This window comes from Cervus canadensis, chromosome 6 (genome assembly GCF_019320065.1).
Source record: "Cervus canadensis isolate Bull #8, Minnesota chromosome 6, ASM1932006v1, whole genome shotgun sequence".
NCBI lineage: Eukaryota > Metazoa > Chordata > Mammalia > Artiodactyla > Cervidae > Cervus > Cervus canadensis.
In genome coordinates, this window is record NC_057391.1 from 77,939,594 (window position 1) to 77,948,901 (window position 9,308).

The 9,308-nt window shown below is 44.9% G+C and overlaps 1 protein-coding gene across 8 annotated transcripts in view; it reads left to right on the forward strand.

Moving 5' to 3' along the window:
* The window catches only part of SIPA1L1 (signal induced proliferation associated 1 like 1), a 369,406-nt gene extending 360,315 nt beyond the window's left edge, over positions 1–9,091 (forward strand). For 7 of the 8 annotated variants that reach the window (XM_043472442.1, XM_043472434.1, XM_043472439.1 and 4 more), the window contains 4 exons: positions 1,194–1,340; positions 2,686–2,800; positions 5,858–5,942; positions 7,106–9,091. In XM_043472442.1, the coding sequence (XP_043328377.1) occupies positions 1,194–1,340; positions 2,686–2,800; positions 5,858–5,942; positions 7,106–7,249 (491 nt within the window). In that variant the 3' untranslated portion in view covers positions 7,250–9,091. The remainder of the gene's footprint in view (positions 1–1,193; positions 1,341–2,685; positions 2,801–5,857; positions 5,943–7,105) is intronic. The other variant, XM_043472441.1, reaches the window with a different exon arrangement.
* The last annotated feature ends 217 nt before the right edge of the window (positions 9,092–9,308 follow it).

Genomic DNA, 9,308 nt, shown 5'->3' on the forward strand with positions numbered 1-9,308 from the left:
CTGCTCTGCAGAGCAGTCCTCTATGTAATTTGCAAGGGAAAGCAAGCACTAAATATACTCCGGTTTATAGACTATCATGATTGGCAAAACTTTTTAACTCCTTGTAAACAGTTACTTCCAGAGTCGCTTACAGATTTTAACTGAGAGCCTCGCTTTTGGCTCCGTGTCTGAGTGGATTTCAGTGTCACGGTCATGTGTGAGGCGGCCCTTCCCATGGAGGCGCCCGCTCTGCCCTCACAGCTTCTGCCCCATTGAGAGCATCTGCATTGCCCGAGCTCTGTGCCCGTCTCCTCCACCTGTCTGAACCTGAAGAGTGGCAGTGGGCCCTCCACTGCACGGAGGGGCTCATTGCACGCGTTCTGCCCACCCCCAGGCTAAGCAGAGACTGGGTGTTACTATAGGTTAATATTTGTGTTTTTAAAAATTGCCACCTTAGAAGGGGTTTGGGATGTTGGACTGCTGTAAATTGAAAACCGATGCCAAGAGTTGCTTAGCATGTCCTTGGGAAAGAAGGATGCCAACACCAGTGAACCAGCGTGAACTCCACTGAGCGACCCAGCACCCTCTCTCAGGCGCTCTCATTTGATTCTCACACTGCCCTGGATACGTCCAACTGCAGACACCAGTGGACCGTCCCTGGGACACAAGGCAGACACGAGCCAGGGATATGCCTGTCCCTCAGCAGTCCCAGGGACGCAGAGAGTCCACATGGAGGGGGTCAGATCCCAGGTTCCAAGGCAGATAAAAATTGGCTTTACGGTCCCCTCAGACATGCATCACCACGCCTCCCTGGTCTGGCTGCAAAATCCAACACTCTGATGAAGTAGGTCCCTTCACCCCAGCCTGAATCCGTTGACTCTGGGAGGAAAAGTGAGGTGCTGAAGCTGCCCTGGGTCTCTGTTAGACAAGCAGCTCCTGTAAAAGCAGACACATCGCCTCAGTGCAGAACTAACTTTTCCCAGACCCACGCCATTAGAAATGGGCCACTGGGAGGTTACACAAAGGGGAATTAAGATTGGAGGAAGTCAGTTCCTAGTTCTGCTCAGCTTCAGAGTGACCGCTAATGGTCTGTTAGACTAGAAACTGATTCCAGGTAACAAATGGCTTATCTGCTATGGTCGCAGAAAATGGGTAAAACTTTGAGTGGGTCTCCAGTGGGCCTGAAGCCTCTCATCCCTCATCCCTTCCTGCAGGAGAGTTCTCGGCCTCGGACAGCTCCCTCACCGACGTCCAGGAGACCCGCAGGCCGCCCATGCCCGACCCCGGCCTGATGCCCCTGCCCGACGCTGCTGCGGACTTGGATTGGTCCAACCTGGTGGACGCCGCCAAGGCCTACGAGGGTGAGTCGCAGACGATCCCGGCTGGGCCACGTGTGGGTCGTGAGCAGTATCAGTGCTCAGGACTCGCTGACAACACATGTGTTTCAGCACAGCCAGAAAGCACTTGAGCTCACGGTTCTCAAACACTCAGGGCCCACACTGTTGATTTTAACCAGGTGGAATCCAGAGTTTCCTCTAAGTGGGAATTCGTAACACAGATGCCTCACCTCCCCAGATCTGGGAAGGGCAGAGCTCAGCAGCATCCCAGCTGTCACTTAACTGAAAATAGCACATGTCCAGGAAGCATTTTTCATCACATCGTGAAGACATCATTGCTCAACGCACAGTTGGATCTCTTAGGATGCTGGCCCCGGCCCGTCTGCCCTTCTCACTCATCTTTCAAGGGAGTGATGGCATGTGTACTTCCCACCTGCTTCATCCCTACATCAGCCCACTGGCTGTGTGCTTGCGTTAAGCCAGTGGCCCTTAAATGCAGGCCCTTATTAAACAAGTGCTGGCCTGATCCGCTGAAATAGAAAAAACTCGCAGTAATGCTGTCTGTGTTGACAAAGATCATTGTTGTTAGTTTCTCAGTCATGTCCAGCTCTTTGTGACCCCCCCATGGACTGCAGCCCACCAGGCTCCCTGTCTATGGGACTTTTCCAGGCAAGACTACTGGAGTGGGCTGCCATGCCCTCCTCCAAGGGCTCTTCCTGACCCAGGGATCGAACGCAGGTCTCTTAGGTCTCCTGCATTGGCAGGCAAGTTCCTTACCACTTGCGCCACCTGGGAAACCCAGTATAACAATCTCTAGGCCCATCCATGTTACTGCAAAGAGTTTTGGTTTTTTAATGAGAGATTCTTTTAAAACTTGATTTTGTTTCTTGGCTCAGGCTTAAAGTGAGTGTTTTTTGAAACAGAGGTGGTGTGAACCTAAGCTAAAGCCCACCAAGGTGGCCAGAAGTCTTTGGAAAACATACTTCAAGAAGCTTCAAGAAGCTTAGTACTATACTAGCTCTTTAATATATTTTTGTGTTGTCACCGAGTGGAAAGCATTGGTCTGCAAATTTAGCACAAGGCCTGTTTCCAGGGAAACAATAGAATGCAACTTTTATAAGCAAGGGAAAAGCTAGAAATTAAGTCACAGCAAGTATTTTTAAAAGAGAAATCATAATGTTACTATCCTCTTCCAGCTAAAACAGTAAAAAAAAAAAAAAATGTCCTACAAGGGAAAAATAAAAGTTTCCAATGCATTCTTGCCCCGTGATTAGGTTTGACTGTGCATGTCGGTCATTTCTTGACTTTTGATAGAGAGGACCCAGGATGTGGTTCCACAGTGCTGAATGGTTTCTCCTCTCCTTTCTAGTCCAGAGAGCCTCGTTCTTTGCTGCTAGTGATGAAAACCATCGGCCTCTGAGCGCTGCATCCAACAGTGACCAGCTTGAGGACCAGGCCCTTGTCCAGATGAAGTCATATAGCAGGTTAGTCACCCAGTGGTGAGGGTATCACTCTACACCGTGTATCACCTCCGCTAGTGACGGAGAGCAGGTGTGGGGAAGGGGCGGTGGAGGTCACACGGATTAGCTGAGTGAAGCTCATCACTGCAGTGCCAGACATTTCACTTTTTAGTCAGAATGCTTTGTAACCAAATACTCTAAACACCCTTAAACTGTTCTTGATGACTTAAAGTCATCATTATGAATATTCATTATTTAATGCCATAATACATTTATGCCCTCAGGGTTTATTAAGTAAGAGAAATCATTTGTGCTAAATATCCTTGGGCTCCTATGCGTTTAGTCTTTGAGTCTGTCCATTTTGAAGCTGTCAGTAGGTCATGCTTGTAAATGAGCCTGCATCTTGGCGACTCCCAACGTTCTGCTTTAGACCTATGCTAGAAGTGGGTCACCAGGATCAGTAAGATTTACATAAAATAAGTAAGAAAAGCCATAGCTGAAATAATATGGACTCTGGCTTCTCCTAACTATGTAGAGGCTGACTTTTTCATTTTCCCGTCATTTTTCAAATGGTGAGGCTGTTGGATAAATGTGTGATGTTTCTATATATAAAAGCATCCCAACAGTCATAGTAAGCCTCCCCTTGATGCAGAATGATTTCATCAGTTTGCAATCTCTTAAAACCTTTGGAGGATGATTAAGAATCCAGGTGTGGGCTTCCCAGGTGGCTCAGTGGTAAAGATTTCGTCTGACAAGCAGGAGACACAGGTTCTATCCCTGGGTTGGGAAGATCCCCTGGAGGAAGAAATGGCAACCCACTCCAGTACTCTTGCCTGGGAAATCCCAGGGACAGAGGAGCCTGGTGGCTGCAGTTCTTTGTGTCACAAAGAGTCAGACACAACTTGGTGACTAAACAGTAAGAATCCAGGTATCTATAAAACTTGGTCAGAAACAGCCAGTAACAGGAAGAGTGAGGTTGGCATAGATTGCACAAATATCCTGGAGACTTGTGCCTGAAGACTTCTTAAGCAAGTCTGTAAGGAAACCCTCTTCACAGAGAAAGTGTCATAATGGATCTTTTGTTGTGAGTGTAACAGACAGATGCTGCATTTATCCTGTTGTTGGGACAGTTAGGGAGGTAAAATGGTGGTTAGTTTGGCTGTTGAGAACTTTTTTAAAAAATGTACAGCGTCGAGAGGAGAGCCCCAAATGTCCCCTAGGATGAAGAGAAGTCTAAGTGAGCAAAGACTGTTCTCGTGAGAAAGGGTTATTAAACAGTTCTTAAATCTTTGTGGGATCTATAGACGCCTAAGATGAGGGTGACGATTGGGTGTTTGTTCAGTGTGGATGAGCAGATGCAAATGGAGTTAAATGTTTTTAAGGATGATTAGTTCTGTGTCTGTGACTGTACTGATCTTTGCAAACCTTCAGAAGTCAAGATAGGCTACTGAGAGCTACTGACAACCTACCGTGGCTGTATCAGCCCTGCCAAGACGGGGACAGTGGACTGAACGGCTTGTGAAGGACAGCCATGCCCCCAACCTCATAGTTTTCTGTTCGGAACCACTCCTAACTATCACATCTTTAGCCTTCAACACATCCAAACCTGACCGGCTTTTGAGGTTGTGGATTGCAGCTGACCACTTCCCTTTTAAAATCCATTTACTGTCAGCTTTTAATTGGTCATCCTGCCTTAGAAGTTGGGAGGTCATTATCATTCCATTTTATTCACAGTTTTGTGACATCCGTGCTGAGCCTGCTGATCTAGAATAAGCAGAAGACATGGACACAGCTTATTTTAGGTCAGGGAATTCTAACTTGAACTTTTGATTTTTAAAGTAAATTTACTTTAAATAAGCTCTGTCCATGTCTTCTGCTAATTCTAGATCTACAACAGGCGCATGGTGGCATGGAATGTTTTTGGTGTTAAAAAAAACTTTTTTTAATTAAAAAACAAAATAAAAAGTACCTTTTATTTCATGATGCCAAGAGTTCAGTCATCACGTCTTCCCTCTTTGACCTCTGGAAAGAGTCATCTACATGTTGTCTCCATGGGAGCCTTCAGATTCTTGGTTGTAGGAGACTGAGGTGGTGTTTCTGGCTAGAATTCACCCAGAAACTTTCAGAGGCTTGAATTCAAGTAGAGAAGAGTCAGTGAAGAAGAGTCGATAGGTCTCTGGCCCTTGCCCAGCTGTGTGGTCTGTCCAGCCAGTTACACATGTTTCTTTTCCTCTAGCCTCCTCTCCTTTTGGTGCTCAAATGGCGTGGCATTTTTAGCACTAAAATGAAATGGGGGGAAATTGTGAGCTTTAAGAGTTTGCTGATCATAATAGTGAAGAGCTTAAGACATTAGTAGTAAAGAATTCGCCTGCCAGTGCAGGAGACCCAGGTTCGATCCCTGGGTGGGGCAAATCCCCTGGAGGAAGGAATGGCAACCCACACTAGTATTCTTGCCTGGGAAAATCCTATGAACAGAGGAGCCTGGCGGGCTACAGTCCATGGAATTGCAGAGTGGACACAACTGATCAGTTGAGCACACACACATATGACAAACTTCTGAAAGATGTAGTCTTATTTTTTTAAATATTTAAAGATATTTACTCTTAAGAGATGGACGCAATAACATAGCTGCCGCTGGGTTGAGTGGCCCCAAGATAGGGCCTGTACTGACCCTGCTCCACCCAACAGGTACACACGGAGAAATGACTCTCTTCTTAAAGCCACTAAAGAGAGATTCATTTCACTGTTTGACAGCTGTATCTGCCAGAAAGCCCCTCTTATGCTGCCAAAGAGACCATTTTCACTTATTGTCCCATATTCTTTTTGTCACAGAGATCCAGAATCTTTAAGGAAGCTATTGATTGGCTATAGTTCACGCCTATGTTACCTTTTGTTAAAACTGCCGTTTCTTTTTAAAAATGAAAATGTACATTGTGTCACCATACTGAGTAATTTGACGTTGAAAACCGTTTTATAAATACAGCCAACTCCTTTAAAAAAGAAAAGAAAAGAAAAGAACCACCAAACAAACCCAGCCATGGAGAACTCCTGCCTACATGGTCTTTTGTCTCTTGTTCCCAGCAGTAAAGATTCCTCTCCCACTCTGGCTTCTAAAGTGGACCAGCTGGAAGGTATGCTGAAGATGCTTCGAGAAGACCTGAAGAAGGTAAACATATTCTCCAAGCAGGTTATCCTGTCCACGCAAGCTGCCTTGAACTGAGAGAGCCCTTTGTCAACAGTCTCAGGGGAATAAGTTGTGGGCGTTCTCCCTGCTGTCTCAATACACACGTTTTAGGGGTCTGCTTGGAGCTTGGTTCCCACTGACACGCATAGTGCAAGAAGGCTTTCATTGTCATGTGTATACAGAAAGAGCATTCCCTATTTTGTAAAATGCCTTTAAACCTCAGCCAACTCGCTCTGGGCCCTATCCCAGTCTCCTCACCCCAGATCCACAACCCAGATGCACACACACATCCTCAGTGTTATTCAGGCTCTTGCACCAGATGAACCAGTTGCTGTTAGTTTCTTGAGTGACTTTATATTATTAAGACAGCAGCCCCTAGATCAATCACCTACAATGTAAGACAGCCCTTACAACTTAACAGACATTAAACTATGCACTCATGTATTTACATTCCAAAATAAACCTGTACTACTGTCTCTGGAACTCCTGTTCGCTGGGAGAGGACATCTTAACATATTATTGACCAGAGATGTGTCAGTATCTTTTAGAGTGATATAGTTAACATCACCGTATGCAAGTTATGATTGTCATTATCATTCACATTTTGCTCCAGCTTTGTGTATATTATAAATGCAAGTTTATTTCCATAAAATTTTTAAAAATGATGCACTGCGAAATTGAGTGAGGAAGAATTTTTCAGTGAATTTTATGCCGATACTTTCTGATTGTCCTAGCAACGTATATGCTAGGGTCTCAGAAGATAATAGTTCTTCAAAATATAGTTCTGATTCAGACGATGTGCCTATTAGACCAGCAAAAAGACAAAAAATCTTAGTGATTGATTCTGATATTGAACATGAAAATGAAAATGCCGGAGAAGACTTTACAGGTGTGTCAGGTGTAACTATTGAATGTAATAACCTGCAGAATGTCAGTGAAATAATTTTGGGCCGGCCAAAATAAAAACTGCCAGCCATAGGCTTTAGTTCCTGCAGAAATCCGCCAGTCAATAATTAAGATCCAACGCCAGGCCCCGTGACAGCTGTTTAGTGGAGTGAAGGGTGCACACAGATCCGCAGCCGCGCCTAGCGGCTGGGCAGAGCAGGACCCCCCTCTTAGCTCTCCTGCTCTGCTCACCCTCCCAGGAAAAAGAAGACAAAGCTCACCTTCAGGCAGAGGTTCAGCACTTGCGGGAGGACAACCTGAGGCTGCAGGAGGAGTCCCAGAATGCCTCCGACAAGCTGAAGAAGTTCACGGAGTGGGTCTTCAACACCATCGACATGAGCTAGGCCGGAAGAGGCGGCCTCGGGGTTTCCTTCCCCTTAGTCCCGCCGTTGGAGGCATCCTCTGAGCTCCCGCCCCAGCTTCTGACTTTGCCCCCTTTTGGGGAGTGCACAACCTGACAATTGCAGATCAACAATCATTATCTGCCTTTTGTAGAAAAGAAAATGAAAAAGGTGAATAAAAATTTTAAAAAGGTAAAATAAAAGTTTAACTGCTAAAATGTGAATGTCTTTATTTTTTTGCACAATATCTTTATCTGTTATGTATTTAAAAAGAAGCTGGGCCTAGGACCCTCCCCGCGCCCCCCACCCCCGGCCCATCTGCCTCCATTTCCATCAGCTCTTTCTTATATGTTTCAGGTAACCCAAGCTTTCCTTTGTTATCCTGACAAATGTCATTGTTCCTAGGAAAATAAAGTTTTTAAAAACTGCTTATTTGGGGAGGGGGATTTCCTTACCGTTATTCCTAAAAATGCTCGGGGAGGGAGGTGCTTTCAGAAAATGCCTGCCTCCCTCAAATGGCTTGTGCATGAGCTAGTGATGTCTGTCCCTGTCTTACAGAGATCAGCAGGATTGGGGTTACTTAACCAATCAGTGAACCAGAGATAGAGCCTGTGGGCCACGCCCCTTTTCCATCTTGCATTATGACATCACTACTTCCTCCTACCTTTCCCTGGGAAATGCTGTGTGCTCCTCTGAGCCGGAGCCCTTTGTTTGGCTTAAGTGAGTCCCTCTGTATTGGAATCAGCCTTTCTGTCGCTTCCTGGGTCCAAACAGTAATTGGTTTCAGAATTCCTCCAAACTAAAAAAATCTTAAGATTTGTATGCATTTTGGTCAAAAGGATAGTTTTTGTTTGAGATTTTTAAAGTTACCAATGTGGCAAAATTGTATTTTTAGCCCATTCAAAATGATCTTACGATGAATTAGTAAATCCTTCTCTCCAAAGCAAGACTTTACCACTATTTGTGTCTAGGAAAAAACTGAATGTTGAATTGTGAACTTTAATACTTACTTGTTAGGAGCAATGACTGTGGTGATGGAATGGCCTTTTGAGACCTGCATGTCCCAGTGTACTTCTGCCCAGCATTTCCTGCATCCTTGTGTGGCCAGCTACAGGATCCTGCTGCAGAAATGATTAATGTGCTACTTTTCTTGTCTAGTGATGCAGCTGCTTTGGGCCCCTGGCCATTGTTCCAAGGCTCTTGGTCCTGCACAGAACAGAGACACTGGGTCACTAGTGTTGAGAGGCCCCGGGGAGCCCCTGGTGGCCTTGTTTCTTGCCTTCACAGTTGTCACCAAATTGTCACCTGCGCCCTTCAGTGGCGCCTCTGGTCCAAGGGAATGTTCAGCAATCCAGCGGTATCTGCTCGGAAGTTCCCTGCCCCAGATAATCTCCACCCATTCCCTCCATCCCTGAAAAAAAATGGGGTGGAGTTCCCCTCTTCTCCCCCAACCCGCATCACCAGACTTATGCTACAATTTCATTCATAATTGTGACTTCTTCATGGGGTTTTTTTCTTTCTGGTGACATTTCTCTCATGGAAATAGGAAGATTTCGGAGTGCTTTGTAAAGATCTCAATTGTCTGTCTCTTTCTCTCTTTGACTTGTATGAAGGAGATTGTACATTGCCTGATATCTCTTTGTAAATGAGAAATAGCACTAACATCCAAGCATTCTGAAGTCTTGCTTATCCTTCTGAGTTTAGTTTTTATTTTGTCTCACATTTTGTTTGGGGACTTGGGGCAAGCTATTTATTAGAGTTTTGCAACAGAGTTCTTGTTTGAAGCCTTTAAAGACTACTTGTAAAATTCAAATAATAAAATTCATTTTAAATGCTCTTTTAAAATGCTTTGGTATTATTGCTTGAGGTATTCTTATTTGAAAGACCACCCAGTATATCTCACCCTCCTCGTATCTTTATTTTTCCATCGCACTCCATATCACCCAAGATAATTCTTGAAAGTTTGTCCCTTTTAGAATTTTAAGTTTTCTTTACTCTCTATTCACATATCCATAGAGAGTTCTGATTTGCCTCTTCTGCTTATGATTTAATATTTGCAGAG